The sequence below is a fragment of the Propithecus coquereli genome, unplaced genomic scaffold (genome assembly GCF_000956105.1).
Source record: "Propithecus coquereli isolate 6110/MARCELLA unplaced genomic scaffold, Pcoq_1.0 Scaffold155, whole genome shotgun sequence".
In the NCBI taxonomy this organism is placed as follows: Eukaryota; Metazoa; Chordata; class Mammalia; order Primates; family Indriidae; genus Propithecus; species Propithecus coquereli.
This window is the reverse complement of record NW_012139969.1, coordinates 3,969,767-3,992,527: the sequence shown is the minus strand read 5'-3', so window position 1 is coordinate 3,992,527 and position 22,761 is coordinate 3,969,767. Positions and strand designations below refer to the sequence as shown.

The 22,761-nt window shown below is 42.3% G+C and overlaps 1 protein-coding gene across 2 annotated transcripts in view; it reads left to right on the top strand.

Moving 5' to 3' along the window:
* THSD4 (thrombospondin, type I, domain containing 4) overlaps window positions 1-22,761 on the top strand; it is a 655,655-nt gene that overhangs the window by 407,608 nt on the left and 225,286 nt on the right. The window contains exon 1 of one of the 2 annotated variants that reach the window (XM_012640569.1): window positions 9,380-9,661. The exons of the other annotated variant lie outside the window; for it this stretch is intronic. Within the exon in view, the coding sequence (XP_012496023.1) occupies window positions 9,590-9,661 (72 nt within the window). The 5' untranslated portion in view covers window positions 9,380-9,589. Of the gene's footprint in view, window positions 1-9,379; window positions 9,662-22,761 lie in introns of those variants that run through there. 2 annotated transcript variants of the gene reach the window in all.

The window sequence follows — 22,761 nt, the reverse complement described above, 5'->3', positions numbered from 1 at the left end:
CACGTTTAAATACGCTTATGATTAACTGTGCCTGAGATAACCTCCCCAAAGTCATCTGCTGAGCCACGTTAATTCCCCTTTGCCATGTAATGCAACATTTTCACAAATTTCAGGGATTAGGACATGGACGTCTTGCAAGGGGGGGATTATTCTGCCTACCACAGTCTATGATTTATTTCTTTAATTCATAAATAAAAATTGTATATGTTTGTGGTGTACGACATGATGTTTTGTTTTTTTTTTTGAGACACAGTCTCACTGTATTGCATGGGCTAGAGTGCCGTGGCGTCAGCCTAGCTCACAGCAACCTCAAACTCCTGAACTCAAGCAATCCTTCTGCCTCAGCCTCCCGAGTAGCTGGGACTACAGACATGCACCACCATGCCTGGCTAATTTTTTCTACATATTTTTAGTTGTCCGATTAATTTCTTTCTATTTTTAGTAGAAACGGGGTCTCGCTCTTGCTCAGGCTGGTCTCGAACTCCTGAGCTCAAACAATCCGCCCGCCTCAGCCTCCCAGAGTGCTAGGATTACAGGCGTGAGCCACCGCGCCTGGCCCCACATGATGTTTTGATACAGGTATACATTGTGGAATGGCTAAGTCAAGCTAATTAACAAATGTATTGTTTCACATACTTATCTTTTTGTGGAGAGAACACTTAAAATCTACTCTCTTTGCAATTTTCAAGTATATGATATGTTCTTATTAACTATCATCACCGTGATGTAGACTCTGTGATGCATTTTGGGCTCATTTTTGAGTGTGGTGTGAGGTAGGGGTCCAACTTCATTCTTTTCATGTGGATATCCACTCATCCCAGCACCGTTTGTTGTAAAGATTGTTCTTCCCTCATTTATGTGGCCTATTTTTGCCTTAAAACACAACATCGAAATGTGCCAATATCAGTAAATATATGACATGGTCACTTTAAATGATTGGCTAAGATTTCACTTTCTGGGTATACCATAGCGTACTTAGGAAGCCCCCTGTGGTTGATAGTGAGTACAACCTTTCACTGCTAAAATTGTCTTTATCTGGTTTATGAGTTTTGTGTTTTTCGAAATATATTATGCACGCGAGCCCTTTTCCCTTATACAAGGTACATGTTGAAAATTGTCTTGGAAGCCATTCACTTCTTCCCACCATCCCGGTTTAAGCTGTTGTCCCTTTTCCCGGGGACCACAGCCACAGTCTTCTCACTGATCTCCCAGCTTCCACTCGTGCCTCCTTCTGGTCCTCGCTCCACACAACATAAGTGGCCTTTGCAGAATGCAAATCTGGTCTGTAACTCCTGCCCCTGCCTTCAAATAGAGTCCCATTAGGAAAGAGACAGAACTCTTCACCACGGCCCCTCTCGCTGTCTTCAGCCCTGGCCGATGCTGCCTCCCCCTTGCCGGCCTCTATCCCACCACACCTGCCTCCACTCAGGTCTTCATGAGAGCCACTGTCACTCCCCTCGCAAGCAGTCTCCCTAATGGGGACAAACCTCTTATCACCACGTGTCTTGCAGTTCTTTTCACTTTGCAGTTTTAAATGTGGCTGTTGGGTTTCATTAATGTTGGCATCGTACGCCAGAGAATAAGCTCCCGAATGCTAGGAACTCAGTCTGCTTTTGCTATTGCTGTATTTCCAGGTTCCAGCAGACGATAGGTGCTGATATTTCGAGCAAATGAACAAGTAAAATGCATTTTCTACTGTGTATTTGACTTCTAATTCTCTTCATGGTATCTTTGACTTATGGAATTTAACAAATATATACAAATACATAAATCTTGTCTTTTATGATTTCTGCCTTTGTTATAGCTTTGCTTAAACGTCCTTCCCCGCTCCAAGAATATAGAAACATTGACACTGTTTTTTCCTACTTCTGTTGGTTGCTTAAAACCTTTAATCCACCTGCAATTTATTTTGTCATTGGTATAAATTCAGGAAATAACTTTACTTCTCAAACGGTCAGTCATATTCCCAGTCCTTTTCCACCCTTTCCTTGCTGATTTGAAGTGACTTGTTGATTGCATACCAAATCTTTTTACATGTCTAGTTAGGTAATTGATCTGTCTGTTCCTTCACCCGTCATATTTACCACTGTTTTAATTACTTTATAGCTTCACGATGTATTTTAATATCTGACAGCCACATTTTGTAAGAAAATAGGATTTTAGAAAATAATACTTTAAGTTTACACAATTTGGATTAAGGTTTACTAGACAGAGAATTACTGTTTAAAGGCACGGTTCCGAAGCAAGCAGGCATCCACAGGGCTTGTTAGAACACAAATCGGTGGGCTCCACCCCCAGCGTTTCTGATTCAGCAAGTCTAGGGCTAGGCCCAAGTATTTGCATTTTTAAACAAGTTCCCTAATACTGCTGATCCAGTGACCAAAATTTCAGAATCTCTGCCTTAGAACTTGAATAATACTTGGAATAAATGCTTGAAATACTTGAAATAAAGGATATGGTCAACATGAGGATGGTCCCGATGCATTCTCTGAATTAATTTCCCTGCATGTTCCCAGGGTTAGGATGAGCCTGCGCTGGGTGCTTTTTGTGAGCATCTCCCTGACAGTGTCTCTGGCACTGCTCTTGGCTCTACTCCAAAGCCCTGAGCCCAGCTGAGCCAAGTAGCATAGCCCTCCTTTCTGTGAGCCCACAAGGCGCTCAGCCTCCCTGCAAGGCTGCCCCGCCGGTTCCAGGTGCCCACGCAGCCAGGCTGCGGCCCCTTTCACGCAGGATCCGGAGAAAGGTACGATGTAGTGACTCCCTCTATTGCAGATTCTCATGATTGTCCTTGTCTTTAAGGGGAATGGAGAGCAGTCACTTGAACGGCAGAGTAGAACCCTTCTTTGCTTTCCTCATTCTCCACCTCGGTGGCTATTTGATGGCCCCTTGGTTCACACAATGGGAGAGTTAATCACTGACATCGGCTTCTGCTTCTGCTGTCCTGCGTGGCCGCTCCCTGACTGACACCCAGATGCTTTCGTGATACTTTCCCCACTTAGTCCACACAATGTAAGCAGATTTAAAGAAACAGTTCAAACTAACAGTTTAGCCATATAGTATATACCCCTGTGGAGAAGGCTGCATCTTCCTTCTTCTGTTAGAAAGCAATAGACATTCTTTGCAGGAAATAAAACAGCCTTAGAGGTGATATCTGCTACGGATAACTCTCCTTTGTTAGTAAGATAGAAGTACATAATTATATTTTACATGAACTATGTGGTTTTAGGCTTCATACATTCATTTTTCCTATTTTTTGATTCATTTCCCCCATTCACTTATATTTTCCCTTTCCAGTTCACCCAAAAGTTAGGTTGAAAATTACTTGAATTTCCTGAAGGAGTATACATCCTGGGAGTTTCCCCTCTTCATTGTCCCCTTCTGGTATCTGAGATGAGCCATTAGAAGATCTCTCCTCCCACCATAAGCAGGTGAGAGTTTCCTGCAAGACCCACCTTTGCATGCATTCCCTTATTTGGCACTCACGGAACAAAGCCATCTACGTGCTGAATCTTGGGGACACAGAGAGAAAGGCGTATCTGTCGCAAAGGGCTCACTCTCTGTTGGTGAAGACAAGTATATTAGTTAACAGTTACAACACAGCATGATAATTATTACCCTGGAGGTAATCAGGGCATACCTGGGACAGAGGCCACGCACTGTCCTCAGTTGGACGGGGGCCTAACGAGTATAACTCCTAGAATAGGTGACACTTACGTGAATCATTGGGAGGGAAGAGGATTTATGTGTGTATTCATTTATTTCTATTCTTAACTATTATCTTACTGTTATTTCATTCTTATTTACTTTTTGAATAGCAATGCATTCACATGTTTGACAATTCAGTAAGCATGAAAGAGGCTGTAGAACTGCTGTCCAATAGAAATATGGTGTGGCTGAAAATTTTTCTAGTAGCCACATTAACAAAAGGAAAATGAAATAAAATTAATTTTAGTACTATATTTTATTTAACCAACATATTAAAAATATTATCATCTCAACATCTAATCAGCCCAAAACATATTAATGAAATGTTTTACATTTTTTTTGTACCAAGTCTTCAAATTGGTACAAAGTATACTTTATGCTCACAACATATTGCAGTTTGGAGTAGCCACATTTCAAGAGCTCAGTATCCACATGTGGGTACTGCATGAGACAGTGCAGATGTCTAGTAATAAATTTCCCTCATTCCTGCCCTGAAGCTACTCAGTCCCCCTCCCTAGAGGTAGCCATTGTCCGTAGCCTCAAATGTGTTCTTCCACAGATCATTAATATAGATCCAAGCAATTACAAACATGTATATGCAAATAATAGGACAGTAATCACACTGCTATGCATCTTACTTTTTTCACTTAACAGTAAATCTTGGAGATGTTTTATATCATTACATAGGAAGCAATCTCAATTGTTTTCTTTTTAATGGCTGCAGAGTATCTCATTTTATTGATGTCAAAATTATTTTTTTAGTCCTTATTGGTGGGGATTTAGGAAATTTCCAATATTTGGTGCTTATAAACAATTTGAGCTAGGTTTTCAGAGGCAAAGAGCAGCAGGAGCTAACTCAGCGAGAATGGGGGACAAAGGAAGGACATGCTAGAGCAAGGACATGCCATGAAAGAAGTCATGGAGCACAGGACACGTGGTAGTTTGGGTAGTTTCTTACGGCTTAAGATGGCTGGAGAGTGGAGTGTGTATGAACAGACGACCAGGGGAGGAAGCTGGAAGGGCAGGAAGAGACCAGGTTGCAAACGGTCCTGTAATTGTTATACTTAAGAGTTCGGACTTTATCCCTAAGGGAGAGCCATCAAAAGATTTTAAGAAGCAGGAGGTATAAAAATGATTGAGTTAATAAATAAATGGGAGAGGAGGGACAAATCTTCCATACTGATGAATTCTGATTAATATTAAAATAAATGTAGACAGCATGAAGGAAACAGAGAATCACTATTAGAATACCATAATAATAATTGCCACAGGCAAGATCTACAGATGAATATTAAAATTAGTGGGTGAACCTTTAAGGAGAAATAGGATATTTGCATGGCCTGAAAGTATCTGCCCCCAAATATTTATTAATTGCTGTGATGGTTTTAACATATGTCCAAATATTCTTTGATACTCCCCCTCTAGGAAGTGGAGCTTAATTCCACTGGACTTACTGACTCATTTCTAATGAACAGGGTATGGAAAAGGAAAAGGAAAAACGGTAAGTTTACAGTGGAGAAACCTGGCAGACGCCACCTTAACCAAGTGGTCAAGGCTAACATCATCTGTGATAAGTCATGTTGATAGAGTACACCCCTGACAGACGTGATGAGAAGGGCATTTCACATCCATGATGCTCTTCCCCAAACCCGTTAACCCCTGTCTAATCATGAACAAGCCTCAGACAAATCCAAATTGGGGGACAATCTAAAAAAATGCCTGGCCAGTAATCTTCAAGAGTATCAAGGTCATGAAAAACAAAGAAAGGCTCAGAAACTGTAGACCAGGAGAGACTAAAGAGAGGTGATGACTAAATGTAACTGTGGTATCTGGACTCGGTCCTGGCGTAGGAAAAGGACATTTTGAAGAAAAACTGGGGAAATTGGAATAAAGTCTGTAGTAGTTAATATTATGGTACCAATGTCAAGTTCTTAGTTTTCATAAATGCACCGTAGTTATTTAAGATGGTAACATTAGAAGGACCTGGGTGAACATATGTCATGACACTCTGTGCTGTCTTTGCAACTATCCTGTAAACATAAAATTATTTTTAAATGAAAAGTTTTTAAAAATCCTGGGAGTGACATGATTAGACTCACATTTTAGAAGAATCCCAGTGGTTGCCCCGGGGAAGAAGGCTGGGAGGAGAAAAGACCAGAGCAAGAAGGTTGCTACAAAAAGTCCCGAAGAGATGGTGGAGGGCTGGGCGGAAGCAGGGGCAGCAGGAATCTGGGGCCACCGACCTGCTGGCTGCTGGAGAGATCTCTGGAAGGAACCTCAGTCGGACCTGCTGGTGGTTTGGATGAGAAAGTGGGGGAGTAGGAGGATCCAGGATAACACTGTGTTTGCAGCCCTTTGTGGGTAATGGTGTCATTCACTGAGATGGAGGAAACAGGAGGAAGAGCAGGGTTCAGGGAAACATCAGCTCAGTCTTAGACCTGTTGAGACTGGAGTGCATTTGAGGACTCCAGTGTCCAGTAGGCAACGGGATGTATGGGCCTGCAGGTCAGCAGGTAGACCTGGCTAAGATAGTTGTGGAGAGTCATGGGTAAGCAGTGGCTGAGGCCAGTGAAATGATGAGATGGCTCAAGGAGGGTGGATAGAGAGGAGGGAGGGCCTAGAACATAAGAATTTAGGAGCTAGACCCAGGACATGGCAAGGAGTCTGGATCAAGTGCAGAGAGGTGGTGGCAACACAATGCTGTCATTTAGAGCTGGGCTCAGGAGGCAGGCTGCTGGGGCCAGAATTTTGGCTTTGCCACCTACCCATTGTGTAACATGCTGCAAGTTATTTAACCTAATATGGCTGTCGTCAAGATTATATGAGATATGGTCTGAAGAGTTCTTACTTTTAATACTTTTAATAATACTGGCTTCATAGTACTTAAAGAATATTGGTTAATCAGAGGCAAAGGACATCTGGAGAGTGGTACTTTGGAAACCATGGGAAGAGAGCCGTTCAAAAAGGAGAATATACATTTCATACCCATTAAGGCGGCTGTTGTCAAAAAAGTGAAAAATAGTAAGTGTTGGTGAGGATGTAGAGAAATTAAACTTTGTGCATTGCTGGTAAGAATGTAAAATGGTGCAGCCACTGTGGAAAACAGTTTGGTGGCTCCTCAAAAAGTGAAACATAGAATTAGCATATGACACAGCAATTCCACTCCTAGATATGTATCCAAAAGAATCGAAAGCAGGGATTCAAACAGATACTTATGCACTGGTGTTCGTAGCAGCGTTATTCATAATAGCCAAAGGCAGAAACAATCCAAACGTCCATCAACAGATGAATGGATAAACAAGATGTGGTATATCCATACAATAGAATATTATTCAACTTAAAAAGGAATGAAGTTTTGATACATGCTGCAGCATGGAAAAACCTTGAAGACATTATGTGATGTGAAATAAGTCAGACACAAAAGGACAAATAGTGTCTTATTCCACTTACATCAAGTCCTCAGAATAGACAAATTTATACAGACAGAAAGTAAAATAGAGGTTGCCAGAGGTTGGGAGGAGGGGTAAATGGAGAGTTATTGTTTAATGGACACAAGAGTTTCTGTTTGGGATGATGAAAAAGTTCTGGAAATGAATAGTGGTAATGGTTATATGACATTAATGCCCCTGAATTGTACTCTTAGTAATGGTTAAAATGGTAAATTTTATGTTTTGTGTATTTTACCCCAGTTTTTTTTTAAAGGAAGGCATGGTTAATGGTATAGAGAAGTAAAACAGGATAACTGCTGAAATATTAACTTTTGAATTTTGTGACACAGGGACCATTGGTGATATTTCGAGAGCCCTTGCAGTAGAGCAGAAGGGTCAAAAGATTACAGTAGATCGAAGGATGATTGGAAAGTGTCTACACCAGGGCCTGGCAAACTGTGCCAAATCTGGCCTGCTGCCTGTTTTTATAAATAAAGTTTTATTGGAACACAGCCACGCCCATTCATGTGTGTGAAATCTATGGTTGTTTGTGCTATAATGGCGGAGTTGAGTAGTTGCCACACCGAAAATATTTATCATCCAGCCCTTTACAGAAAGTTCCCCAGCCCCTGGCTAGACAACATCCCTAATCTTTTAAGAACTTTGGCTTTCTTAAATAATTCCTGTACTTCTGGTGAGGTTGTTGAGTAGGTAACAGTGCCCCTTCAGTTAGGTAGCAGAACAGACCAAAGCTGAACAATACCAATGAATAAGAGGAGGAAGAGAAAGGTAGGGAGAGGGAAGAAATTCATTCCTTCTCTTCAGCATGCCTTCTTTCTCTTACAGCCCTGGAAAAGGGGACTGACAGTCCCTCACCCTAATCCCCCACTCAAAAAATACTCCCCACTAATAAATTGTCATGTGACTGGTGATAATAAACTTTCTGAGATGGCTGCAAACAGCAGTTAGGTTTAAAGTTTCCTCATTAATGCAGGAAAATGCCCATAACCTGAGGCTTTTCAAGTGTTTATTAATTTACTTTCTGGGACTGAGTGCTGATAATTTATTTCAGATCAAAGAGAAAGCCCGTGTCTTTAGTACTTGCTGTGTGCCAGGAACCATGCCAAGTGTTGTGCCTAGGTGACCTCACTGATAGTGGTGATAATCATGGGATGGCATTGCCCGTCGCAGGAGGGCGGCTGGGCTCGCTGGGGTTAAATACTCACCCAGACACCCAGAGGGAGACGGAAGTAGAACTAGGGTTTGAACTGACACCCGCCTGACTCCAGGACTCCAGGCTTTTTCCACTGCACCATGCAGTCATCCTGTGCTCTGTGGCCACCAGCAGCCTGGCCGTGGTTCCTTGTGCCCGTTCTAGGACAAATCCAATATTTAGTGGGCTCTCAACCCATTTTAAGCCATGATCCCTGCTATTTCAGAATATGAATTGACCATTTAAGTTGTGTCTCCAGTGGACTGTGGGGTTTAGCAAGACCCTTTCCCAACCTGTTCCCCTGCTCCCTGCCCACAAAGCCCCACTTTGATGGTCAATCTGAGTCTACCCACAGGTAACTCTTATTTCTTTAAAACCATCCTGCATTTTGATGCACTGCCAGCACTAACACCAGGGATTCACTTGTTGCCATTTATTTTCACACTGTCTGTGGTAATTACTGAAGCTCTGGGTTAGGCACAGTGACCCAGGGATGCGGCGAGAAGGGGATATAGTGGCTTCCCCAGTTCCCATCCACGTATGTCCATACATACAACTGGTGCATAAATACACAGCACCCTTGTGACTTCTTTCCCCTTTGGGCTTGATAACGCAGCCTTCGACTACCTGGATTTCTGCAACCATCAAATCAGATCTAAAAGGGAACTCAGAGGTCATCTGCCCAACCCTGGATTGTACCAGGGAGAAAATCAACCACAGCCCAGAGAGGGAAAATTGTCCAGGCAAACACAGCTTGTCGGCCCCCCATCCTGGCCTAGGAGGGCCCGGGGTCTCCCAGCTCCCAGCCTGGAGCTCATCCTGCGGCACTTCCCTGCCTCCTGCCTGCCTCAGTGGATGAGGTAGGGGCCGTCCCCCTGCGTGTGGGGAGCTTGCCTCCGAGCCCTTTTCATGAATGAGACCAGATGCAGAACTCCACATTGATCACTTCTGTCCCTCCCCTTTCTGCTTTCTGTTAAAGGCAGCCCCCCAGCTCCCAGCTGGCTCCTGTCCCCTCCCCCAGCTGGGAGAAGTTATTACATGAAGAGATCAGCTTACCAGTTTTTCTTCAGAGCAGAGGCTGAGCTCTCAGAGCGCCGGGCAGTACAGTGAGGGAGAGCCCGGGAGCCAGCGCGGTGCCTCGCGGAGCTCCAGGGCTGCAGTCCCGAGGCACAAGTGCATCTGCTAGCTGTTAGCACTTGGCAGACGGAGTGCTGCTCCAGGGTAGCTCTGACTCTGGGTAATAATGTTTGTCAGCTACCTGATATTAACATTGCTCCACGTTCAAACGGCAATGTTAGCAAGACCTGGGGGAGAGGTAAGCCAAATAAAATATCTTGTCAGAAGTTGTATTTTTGTCAGCATTATATTTCCTCTTCTGTCTACCAAGAGAGATCAGGGAATGGGCTTTTATGGTGTGCAAAGAGTATTGCTTTATATTACTTTTCTGGGCTTGTCTTGCCTTTTCTTGTATGAAGACTTCTTTTCTTCTTGAAGAATCCTGTAATTTCTAAAATATCGTTCTGAGCCTGTCTGTTCAGTTGCCACACTGGGAAGTTGGTGGGCCTTGGTGACAGATGCCTGTAGCATGCACGTTTCTCCTGCCGTTGCAGGGGGGAAAGATGTGGCATGTCAGATTCCAGTAGGGACTATTACCTTTTGAGGATTTTTCTCCAATGCGGCAAAGAGAATATGCATGCTAAGGGAGTTGCTTTTCTCTCTTGCTTTTGCACCATTTCTCCTTTTTTGCTTTGATGTACTTGGGAAAATCTGTACTTAACTTTCTATGGTAGGTTTGAAGAGGGATAATGATATGCAACAGGGCTAGGAGTGTGCCCAGACTGACCATAGGTGGGAGGCATGTTTTAAGCCCATTAAGATGATTTATTCTTATGGGTTTAGCTCATATGATTGTTGGGTACATTTTTGAACATCACTGAAACCTCTCAGAGCCAGTTTTTGATGCGGGCAAAGAGACTAGAGGGATGATCATCCGGCCGGAGAGGGAAGCATCTTTGCGATCCACCCTCACCTGCAAACAAGCCTGCAACAAATTCCCCTCCTCCTCTCTTCTCACTCAGGACCCTGATGCCTGAGTCATGAAAGGACAGCCTTTCTCCTGCATCCATCTGCCTTTTTGAAAAGCCAAGTGAAAATTGTATCTCCTAAAAAGGCCACGAGGCCACGTCACAGCTTTGCCTTTTGTTAGCCTTGTCAGGGACCAAGCAGGCTCTGAAAGCCTAATGTAATTACTTTCCCTTTTCTAAGAAGAGTGGAAGTGAGAGTGCTCCCAAGCCCAGGCTGCAAGGCTAGCTGCAGTTTCAGCGGGCTTGTTGCTCTGTTCAGAATAGACATGCAGCAATGGGTTATTTGTTGTATGCTTTTCGCCTGTTAGTTACCGTGTCCTCTGCTCTGTAGGTGTTTTCTGGGTCTGTCGGGGGATCAGGCTCTTGAATGGGAGCCGGAGGAACTGAATGGGTGAGTGATGCTGGAAGCTGAAAGCAGACCATTGCCCTCTAGTTGTAGTTGAAGTTCACGACTTCCCTGTTGATTTTTACTGTGTAGAGTAAATGACAAATGGGCTGGCCTAACTCAGCCTGGAGCACTTAAGCAGGCGAGAGGAGAGCTCATATGGAAAATATTTCTATCACTGCTGCATGCACATATGGTCTGGGGAGACCTCCGGACCAAGCAAATCACTGCGCTCCAGCAGCCTCGGTGGCATGCCAGTTACCCTTATTAACAGCCAGGTGAAGGGTGGGCTTCAGTTACCTGCACGCAGCTGGCTCGTGGGGAAGGCCACTCCGGAATGCGTGTGCCCTGAGCCTTGTGTCACATGTGGAGAGACGAACACTCTGCTTCACCTGACAATCAGCAAAGCAGATGAGAAATGAAAGGGATTACCCAAATCCGAATCCTGATGCTGTTCAGACAGCGCTCCGCACTTGGGAGAGAAGGGCAGAGCTTTTGTCTTTTGAGTTAAAGCGTGTGTACTTAACGCGAATAGCATGAAAACCCAATCGGAGGTGGAGAGATGCCTGCCCTCCTGCCCCTTTGTTCCACTCTTCTGTGCTAAATAAAGATCCTCCTGTGCTTTCTCTTTTCTTTCTCGCTTTCACCCAGTGTGCGTGCTCGTGCGTGTGTTTCTGTGCCCTTGGCCCCATAATGCCTGTGCTCCTAGGAAATTGTACAATTTGGATTCCTTTCCCCTTGTTGGAAATGAAATGATGGGGAAGGAACGTGAGTACGAGTAGCCTCCCTCCCTCCGTAAAAAGAATGTCGTTTATATAGAGCTTTGAAGAATGTGGCATTTATTTATAAGAGCCTCTTTTTTTTTTTTTTTTATTGTCGCGTTACTTACAAAACTTGCCCATAAACATGTGGCGTCGTCCCTAAGTCACTAAGATTTTCTTTTTCTCTGCCAGCTGGTTTTCTTGCAGGTTTTAATTATCTTCCCTTTGGATATTCCTAAAAACACACGAGGAAAAGGAAGAAAGGGGAAGAAAGCGTCGTACACCTAGGGGTGCTTGGTAGGCTGTGTTCTCAGCGTGGGGCTGGAAGCCAAGTGGCAAACTTCTGGGTAGCAGTTTACAGAGTCTGTTTCTAGGGTGAGGTCCATCCAGATAAGCAGGGGCTGGCAGGTGGTGGGAGGAGGGGTGTGAAGTGAAGCAAGCCTTGTTTGGCGTCCTGTTGCTGGCACTGTCAGCACTGGTGACTGTTGTCCAAGGACAGAACAACCTGATGTGGTGTCAGTGCATAGGGTTGAGGACAGACACAAAGAAGAACTGATCCTTCTTTCATTTTCTGGTTGCCAGAGCATTAAACCAAGAACATCGAAGTCACTAGAATGCCTTTGCCCTTGTCAAGGTTAGGGTAGCAGCCATGTACATTTGTGCAGATTAGTACACCCCCTAAAAGACTGTAAAGGACTTTTAGAAGTTAGGCTGGACTTTTGGTGCATTTGTCCGCATGGGGAGTGTGCCAGGATCCGGTTTATCTGCAGGGCACCGCAGGGTGGCGTGTGGGAGGGGCGGGGTTTGGGAGCGGGAGGCTTACCTTTTCTTTCCTGCACTTGGACTTACCTTCCTAGATTAGACCAAGGAGACACTGTTACATGTAAGGAGGGGAAGGCAACTAGAAATCTATTAGATTCCATATTTGTGGGAAGATAAATTCCTAGAAGTGGGTCAAAAAGATATTTAATTTTGATGGCACAATATGGCAAAACCTGTCAAAATTAAAAATAAATATCTTGGCTCCTAACAGATACAGGTTTTATTTTTGTAGTGATGAAAATGTTTTGGAATTAGTGGTGATGGTTGCAGATTTTGTGACTTTACTGAAAACCATTGAACATATCCTTCAAAAGAACAAAATTTTATGGTGTCTAAGTTATACGTCAATTTTTATATTACAAATAAGTAAGGAATAAATGTCTTTTTGACTCAGCCTTTTCATTGCTAAGACTTTATCACATAGATCTACTCTGAGTATGTAAAATGCTCTATAAGCCACTTGTCATAATTAGGCTGTTCCCAACTTAATGTCCTAGTGGCAGGTGAGGTGGCACTCACTGTATGTGCTATGAAATGACCACCAGGCCATGTTGCTAGGTAAGTAAAGCAAGTTGCCGAACAGTGTGTATGAAATGCTACCGTCATGTAAAATGTGTTAACATGCTTGTCTATCCTCTCTGGAAGGATGTAAAAGAAGTTGGGGAGATATAGGGTATCTGGGGGAGGGGGAAAGGTGACAGAGGAGTTAAGTTTTGCTGTACACTGTTGGTGCCTTTTAAGTTGTGTACAGTAAGCATACCTTGTCTAGTAAAAATAATAAATCACTTTGAAACAAATAAGTGGCATAGCAGATAACATCCCAGCAGGAGTTCGTGCGTGGCACGTCCTGAGGCGAACGTACGTGAGTTAGCAGCTACGACAATAAAGCGCAGCTCGGTGAAGTCATTCCTCAGGGGCGAGAACGAAGTTCTGTAGGTGGTTCGTTCACTCATTTAACACCTACTTATGGCCCCTCTGGGTTGGTTTTTTTTTTTTTTTTCCATTTTACAAATGAGGATCGTGATAGTAGCTACCTGAAGGGTGGTTGGAAGGATTCAATGCAATATTATGTGCAGGCTCAAGCACACAGTAAACAGCAGTTATCGACTATTGCTACAATTACCATTGCAAATGCTACCAGGTGTGCCAGCCCTGTGCTGAAAAAAGAAAGGCGAAAAATAAAATCTTTGTCTTTGATGAGCTTACCCTCTAAAATGGGCACAGAATGCAGACAGTTGATGATCACGCAATAGAAACTCTCTTTAATTGTGAGAGCAGAGGCGAAGGAGGACTGGAAACTGAAGAAAGGTTCCACAGACAGTGGCACATTTGAACTGAGACTTCAAGGGTTGTGTGCTGAGGGTCTTCAAGACAACCCCGGGCTCGGCGCTCCGCGGTGACTCAGCGACTCAGCGTATCTCGGCACTCACAGCTATGATTGTGACAGTGAAAGGATACGGAGCACGCACAAAGGGCAAAGAGTCGTGGAGTAAAGTCTGGGGAAAACCAGATAGACGCTCCCAGGGCTCTTCTCCCAGGGCAGGCTCACGGATGCACTTAACTCCCCGAGCAATGAGTTACGACGACACGTGAAATGTCGCCAACCAGGTGGCTTGTTAGAATCTCAGTGCCTAGGCTCTTCATGGGGCTGACCACGCAGGCCCCCTCTGCCTGCAGGTACCACAGTCCCAGACTCCCAGAAGGAAGGCGGGTATTCAGCATATACCCTACCGTGTGCACAGCACAGGCACAGCGAGCCACCCTCCTCAGCTCCGGGAATGGTGGGAAACCTCCCCAAACCCAAGATGCCAGCTGCCAGCCAAAGGCCAACCTTGTAAGCAGATCTTTTAAAGGGGCGCAGTCAGGTCTGCTCTGTTAACTCTTTTCTGATGGATGGATGGGCAAGCATTTTAAGTGGAAAAAAGAGGGAGGGAGGACATTCCAGGCAGAGGGAGAACATCTGTAGTGCCCCAGAAATAAGAAAGGACACGGCACGTTCTGAAAACAATGCATAGTTCGGATTACAGAAGCATACATCGTGAGGGGGTGTAGCCGAGATTTTGTCAGTCAGCAGGATCCTGAGGGCTGGAGTTTTTCTCTGAGCCTTTGAAAGTTCCAGGAATTACAGATCTATGGTCATTTTATGACATGTCATTTAGGTGACCATTGCAGGACGTTTTCTTGTTCATAGATTATTGAAATTATTTCCTAAGGAGTAAATCAAATTAGATAATAAATGTAGAGCTGTTTTGTAAGCAGTAAGAGCCTTCGTAGGAAGCTAGTTATCACTAGTAGTCCCCAGGGTATTATTTGTGACAAATAGAAATGAAGGACGGATGTAATGACCTTAATAGCTGATTGTTGGTGCACAGTTCTCAGTGGCTCCACCTTTCTTTCTTTTTCTGACATGTAAAGTAAAAAACCAACTACGTGGAACTCACTCGATAACGCAAGACCCAAATTTGAACCTTGGGTCAATCACTTCTAGTCATTGTGACTTTTGACATTTAAAAAATTTTTTAAATTATAAAAGCTGTAAAAACAAATTTAAGCAATAAACAAATACAGAGAATACCCCCACTCGCTCCCCTAACTTTCTTCCCTCCCCAGATGAAATCAGTGTTAGCAATTTGGCATCTGTCCTTCTACATCCATTACTGTACATTTATAAATGAAAGGGGGTGTGCACATGTGTGTATGTCTGTGAGTTTATGTGTGTGTATGCCTGCAACTTGCAAATAATAGCGGGGGTTTCCTTCTTTTCTGGTACCTGTGCCTTTTGTTGCCTCTTGTCTTACTGTAATTACTAGGCTTCCAGAATACAGTGTTGAAGCAGAGAAATGAATGTGAACATTGTTGTCTTCCAGGCTTAAATGGGAATGCTTCCAATAATTCATCACCAAGTGTAATACCTGTCAGATATTTCAGGATAAATAAATTTTATCAAGTTATAATAAGTTCCTTTCTAAGTTTTTATCAGGCACGGTTGTTGAATTTTATCAAACGTTGTTTGCCTTCATCAGAATGCTCATGAGTTTTCTCCTTTAATTTACTTATATAGTGAATTATATTATGGATTTCTTAATGTTGGACTATCTTTGCAAACTTGGAATTAACTTTCTTAATCACGGTGATTTATTCATTAAGTTTGATACTGATTTGATTTCTAAATATTTTATTTAAAATTTTTTCTTCTTTTTGAATAAATATTATTGGCTCTTGGCTATCTTTTATTGTACTAGACCAGGGTTTTGACAGTTTTGTAAAATCAATTCAAAAGTCATTTTCTTTTTTTTTTGTATGCTTTGAAACACTTTAAACACAACAGAGGAATTAGCTTTTTCTTGAAGGTTTGTTGAACTCAGTCATAAAACCAGCCATCCCTTTGTTGGAGGGATGGTCTTTGAACACTTTTTTTTGTTAATCATTTATTTGTTAAAATAGATATAATATTTAATATATGTAGGAGAATATATGTAATATATAAGCAAATTATGAAGCAAAATAGCAAAGCCAACACCACCCAACGAAAGAAATCAGACATTCCCAATACTTTGCTACTCTCCACTCACATCCTCCTCACTTCTCTCCCCATTCATGCTGAATTTTATGGTTTTCACTTCATTCCTTTTCTTTGTAATATAATCACATGTGTATGTGTCTCTAAAGAATATATTGTTTGGTTTTGAGTTGTATAAACATGGCATCTTGATTTTTTTTTATTCAACATGATAATGCCTATAGCTGCGGTTCATTCATTTTCACTACCCCATAGTATTCCACTATGTGAATATATCATCTTTTCTCCTGTTTATGGGTAGTTGGGTTTTTTCCAGGTTTTTTATCCTGTTATAAACAATGCAGCTATGAACAGTTTGGAACATACTTCATCACATATATGTACAAGGATTCCTTTAGGGTGTATATCTGGGAGTTGAGCTGCTGAGTCACAGAGAATGTGTTTGTTTAACTCCACAAGATAATGTCAAATTGATTTCTGTAGCAGTTGTATCAGTTTTCATTTCCACTAGCACAATATAAAAGTTCTCAATGATTTATCTCCTTTCCAATATTTGGCATTATCAGATATGTTCATTTTTCCTGATATATTAGGTATATAATTGTATCAGTGTGTGTTAATTGACATTTCTATGCTATAGTATAATTTGTATATGTGTACAAACCATTCATGTTTCCTCTTCTGTGAAATGCCTGTTCATGTTTATTTCTGCTTTTAAATTTAGTCCTTTGGCCTGGCATGGTGACTCATGCCTGTAATCCCAGCACTTTGGGAGGCCAAGGCAGAAGGATTGCTTACTGCCAGGAGTTCATGACCAGCCCGGGCAAAACAGTGAGATTCCCCTCTCTACAAAAAATTTTTAAAAATAATTAGCTGGGTACAGTGACATGCGTTTGAGCCTGTGGTCCCAGCTACTAGGGAAGCTAAGGCAGGAGTATTGCTTGAGCCCAAGAGTTTGAGGTTACAGTGAGCTGTGATAGTGCCACTGCACGCCATCCTGGCGACAGATGTTGCAGGGCCCCTTTTTTCTTTCCTCACATTGTTCATATGTGCCTTCTGTTTTATTGACCATTCTTTCCAGAATCCTATTAATTTTATTCATCTTCCTGAAAAATTAACTTTTGGCTTTGTTGGTCCTCTGCATTGAAGCTTTGTTTTCTGTTCCATTCAGTTCTGCTCTTATTTTTCCTTCCACTTTCTTCGGGTTTGTTCATTTAGTCATTTTTTAAACCTTATTAACTTTCAAAATATATGTTTAGCTCATTAATTTTTGGCCTTTCATCTGTTCTAAGTATTAAAGGTCATAATTTTTTTATAATATCACTTTTGTTGCATCTCTTAAGCTATGATATATAGTATTTTTATTATTATTCAGTTTTAAGTATTTTTAAAAATTGTCATTATGTTACTGTCTCTGACCCGTGCACTACTTAATTATATTTTTTTAAAGTATGGAGGGTTTTGGTGTTTTTTCAAGCTCAAATTTATTTCTAACTTGATTATATTGTGGTCAGAGAATGTGGTATCTGTGATGCTAATTATTGGAGATTTGTTGAGACTTGCTTTATAGCTTAGTATCTAAACAGTCTTTGTCAACATTCCAAGTGTGTTTGAGAAAAATGGTTATTTTGGTGAACATTCTTGATAATTGGGTAGAGGGACTTTTGCATACAAGGGTGTAGATTAAGTTGTTCAGGTCGTCTGTATCTTTGCTAATGTTTGTCTGCTCCATCTGTCAATATTTGAGAGAGAAATCTTGAAATCTCCCACGGCAGCTTTCTCGGCCTGCGGAGGGCGGGTGTGGGGCTGACCTCGCTGTTCTTCAGGCAGTGCTGTCGTTGACGTTAGTGGCCACTCTTGCTCATGGCCCTTCCTTCTCATTGGACCTGTGGTTTCTGAGTTTAGGATTTTTCATCTCTGTAATAGTCTGCTTTGGTGGTTTCTTCTGCTGTGGTTTCTTGCCAACGTAAACTTTCCAATATCCAGAAATTCCTCAGAATTTTTTATCTGCTGATCATATCCTTTCTTGTTTTATACTTGTTACAACACATGTATCTTTTCAACCATTTGAATGGAATTTTGGAAAGGAAAGAGAAAAGCAAATATCTTTGCTCAGTCTGCTGTCCTGAACCTTTATAAGACACATTTTTATCCTCATTTTCCTCCTTTTCCTTTTTCTCTCAACAAATGCCTATTAGGCAAATAATTTTCTAGACCTCTGCTTCCTTATCTGTAAAATGGGGATAATAATATTCATTTCAATGACATAAGGAACATTAATAAACGTTATCTATACCAATGCAAAAGATGACTTTTAGAACCTTCCTTTAACTGTCCTCTCCTTTTGTGTAGCTAATGTTATAAAGCAGCTCAGCTATGTAAAAGAGGCTCAGACAGAATTTTATTTGTACTTCTTGAGAAAATTACTTGTAAAGAAACTATTGAATGCCTTAATAGAAAGTCACATTTTATAAAATATTATTTAGTCTGAAAATTAATGCTACAGTGGGTGTCTTTTTTTTTCTTTCCTATTTTCTTATACTGTGCTGTTGGCACGCATACTCAATTAGACATTTCTCCTTTAAAAATAATATTTTTTTACTTAAAAAACCTTATTTGCTGATTCAGCATATCCAGTAAATTTATTTACTTTAGCTTAGAAAGTTAATATGAACTGACAGAAACAATGCTGAAATTTCAAACCAGGCGTATTTAAAGGACAAATGAGTAATTGATGTAAAAGAGTGTTTTGTAATAGCATGTGTGGAAATCTGCCTGTCTCAACTTTTTTATGTTCCTATGTTGCACTAAGGCAAAATAAGCAATTCTGAATTAAATTCAACTATGTAATGAGTGCTATTTTGTGTGTTTTTGTGCTAAGTGCTATGGAATTCACAAGGAGGTGAGACACCCATCTGCCCTCTAAAGACAGACCAACAAATAGGTTAGTGAGGTCTAAGATATAAATTACTCTAATAAACATATCACACCCTTTTGTGAGATAGGGAATCGCCTTATGGAGAAAATAGCTTTAATATGGGCTTGAAGAATGCTTAGGAGTTCCATAGACAGATATTAGAAGATATTAGAAGACAAATATTAGAATGCTTAGGAGTTTCATAGACAGATATGTCTCAGAAACAATATGAATAAAAACTGTATAAAGTTGGGAAAGGTAAAGGCATACTGTGTTTAGATAATGGCAAACAATTTTTTTTCTTTTGGATAGAACATCATGCAAGATGGCTTGGGGACATATTGTACATAATATAATTTCAGCCTTAGAAAAAGGATTAAGGCTTTTGTTGTGGCCAAATGTACCAACTTTCGTAAATGTTCCATGGAAGCTTGTAAAGATACACTTTCTATTTGTATTATATAGATGTATATAATATACATGCCTTCTTCCATGTAATTGTATCATTCCTTTCTTCTGTGTGGGTATGTTCTTATATTTCTTAGGTTCTACTAGAAGTCACTTAAATTAAATGATTTCTTAAGTATGTTCCAACTTTAAAATTCCTGAATCTAGGAGTGACCACTAAAACTACAATGCACATCATAAACCTCCATATAGTGTTAATGTGCTTAGAATAGTGGAGAAGGCCCGTGGGCTTTGAGACACACAGGCCTGAGCTCCCTGGTTCTCCATCTTCTTGCTTAGGCTGAGTAACTTCCCTAAGCGTCATTGTCTTGAGCTTTAAAATGCGAGGGTCATGTCAATGTCACAGAATTTTAGTGAAGGTTACAGAGATGATTTCCATAAAGTGTTCGGTGCAGAGCAGATGCTCAGTGGATGGCAGCTATCATTTTTATATTTAAAAAATTTGATCTCTTGAGCCTACTAGAGAAGGATTCTTTCTCCAAGGCAATTGTGTAAAGCTGTGGAGAGTATTTGCTGAAGTCAAGCAGGATATAAAGGGAGAGGAATGAGAGGGAACGTAAATGGAGTTGGGGGGCAGCATCTACCAGAGTAAAAAGAGAAAGAAGGGATCTAGAGAGGGGAGGTTTACAGTCAAGAATCCAAACTGTGACTCCAAATTCCTTAGCCAAATTGGAGCCAAAGTCTCTAACGGGAGAGAAAGGAGGAAGAAATGTCTAGGATGCTTTAAAATGGGAAGATGGGGTGAGCCGCTGAGAACGGACAAAGCAGAAACAGGATTCCTAAAGCTACAGCAAGTTGGCCATACCCTCCCGGTTGGGCTGGGGGGTCACTGGGATATTCTCAGCACAAGGGTGGACCCAAGAATCAAAGTCAAACAAACAAAAACAAAAACACTCTCTGTCTTCTCTACAGCCAAAAAATGATGTTAAATAACAAATTCCGGTTTCCTGAGTCATTATTTGAGAAGGAACCTTAGAGATAAGCTAATCCAGCCACTAATTTCATACATGATGGAAATGAATCTCTTGGAGCTCATGTGGCTTGCCCAGGACCACACAGTTGCCCATCCCAGGGTTGGAGGGTAAAGAGACAACATAATCTTGACGGGCCTAGCTGTGGCATCTGAGATCTCTGGGGAAATGAAAGCTTAGGGGTATTTGAAAGAGAAATCGGTGGCTTTAAATCAGATGCATTAAATGTGTTCGAAGGTATTGGTAAGAGACCTCAGCTGCATACAGTTTGTCCCCAAGTGTGCTTGTCCGCAGTGATGGTTAGCTTTGGACGTCAACCGTCTGAGTCTCTTGGAAGGTGGTGGGAAGGTAGGGAAAAGGGTGGAACCAAGTCTCTACTGTCATTGATCAACATGTTGTTTATGGAGAGTCTGCTGTGTGCCAGGCACTCTTCTGAGTGATTAATGTATATCAGCGAACCAGACAGACAAAGATCCTGACCTCACATTCTCTTGTGCCTGGAAGTGGAGCAGGAAAGCAGGAACCTGAGAACCACCAGGGCCTGGAGGTCACGTTGTGTCCATTTCATCGCCACTCCTGCTCCCTGCCCCTTCCCAGTCCCACCTCTTCTAGAACACCCGAGTACATCGTGTCTGGTCTTGGAATGCCCTGTGCTCTGGCTTATTCCATAATGGCCAGCCTCGGATCTGGTTTGACCTCAATTGCTCTCTCAGCAGTTTCTCCCATGAACATGTCCCCGTGAGCCTGTAAGCGCCTGGGGCTGAGAAGCCATCTCTGTATCCCACGTAATCCTGTGGGGCACAGCACTGACACACGCTGCCCGTGGGCAGCACACGGTTAATGACCCTCCACATCAGACTGAGCAGAAAGGCTGTGTCATGAGTGATGAGGACACTCGTCAGAGACAAGAGGCACGGTGAGAGTCTTGCTGGGGACCCACTAGCAAAACCACTCCAGGAATCTTCAGTGTGAGCCCCAGGTAGTAAAGACTCTGTACCCTGGAGGCAGCTCATTTGGAACCGCATTTTCTAAATGCTCTGGAAAACCCTTTCAAAGGCAATTGAAATCCCAAATGCCATTGAAAACATCTAAGATCTGTATGTAAGCACTTTGGGATTGTCAGACAAAGGGAGCCCTCTAATTATGGAGCATTTTGATAATTAATAGAATTCTAAGCCAAGACTTAAAGCCAGATACACATCATAGTGATTAAGCCAAATAACACTTAATCATTTTGGCTTTTATTCGGATAAAGAGAGCGCACCGAAGTAGACAGACAGTAAAGAAAAATGTCTACGTATTTTTATTGGGTCTAAATAACCTGATGCTAAGGACTTAGCCTCTGATTTCCATGTTTCAGAGTATGCCTGTTAGTAGATACGGCTTTGTCCAGCCTCAAAAAGGGTTGCTCTTCAGCCAGGGCCCCCTTCTTCCCAGTTGCTGCTCCCATCTCACAAACGTATCCAGTAGGTGAGTAAACTCTTCATCCAATGTGGCAAACGTAGACTGAGGCCCCATCACATGCCAGACCTCAGAGGTGTTGACTCATGTGTGTGAGGCAGCCCTGACTTGCGGCGGGGTGGGGAATCTCCATCAATTGTCTTGATTGATGTTCCATTCAGCCAATTCTAAAGTGCACTGAGGCCAGGCATGGTGGCTCAAGCCTGTAATCCCAGCACTTTAGGAGGCTGATCTGGGAGGATCACTTGAGGCCAGGAGTTTGAGACCAGCCTGGGCAACATAGCGAGACCTCATCTTTACAAAAAAATTAAAACTAGTGGGGCGTTGTGATGTGTACCTGTAGTCCCAGCTACTCTGGAGGCTGAGGCAGGAGGATTGCTTGAGCCCAGGAGTTCGAGACTGTAGTGAGCTATGATCATGCCACTGTACTCTCCAGCTTGGGCAACAGAGTGAGACCCTGTCTCAAAAACAAAACAAAATAAAATACACTGAGTTTTATTCATTTTACTTTTCTACATTGATGGAAAATACAGTTTTTACAGCATCACAGAAGAGATTAGAACCAATTCACAATTTATAGAACTGAAAATATGCACTTTCAATGATTCTGTAATGTTTCTGCCCATTTTTCCCTCTTTGAGAGGTTGTAGAAATAAGATGCCACATTGCACTATGCTTATGGTGGGCATCATACTAGGAACTGAAGATTCAAAGATGGGTCCCTGCTCCTAGGAGCCCACTGAGGGGCAGATGTACACAGAGAGGACCATAATGCAGTGTGAAAACTGATGTCATGTGTATGGATCAAGTGTCATGAGAACCTAGATGACGGCATGGCTAATTCTGCTGAGGAAAGTCAGGGAATGCCTCGCAGAGGAGAGGACATTTAGGTTGGGGCATATAGATTAAATAGGAGTTTGTCAGTTGAAGAAGACTGAGGGGTGGGGGGTCGGGGGAGGTAAACTTTCCAGGCAGAAGGAAGAGCATGTGCAAATGCAGGACGTCTGTACAAATCTACATTCCGTT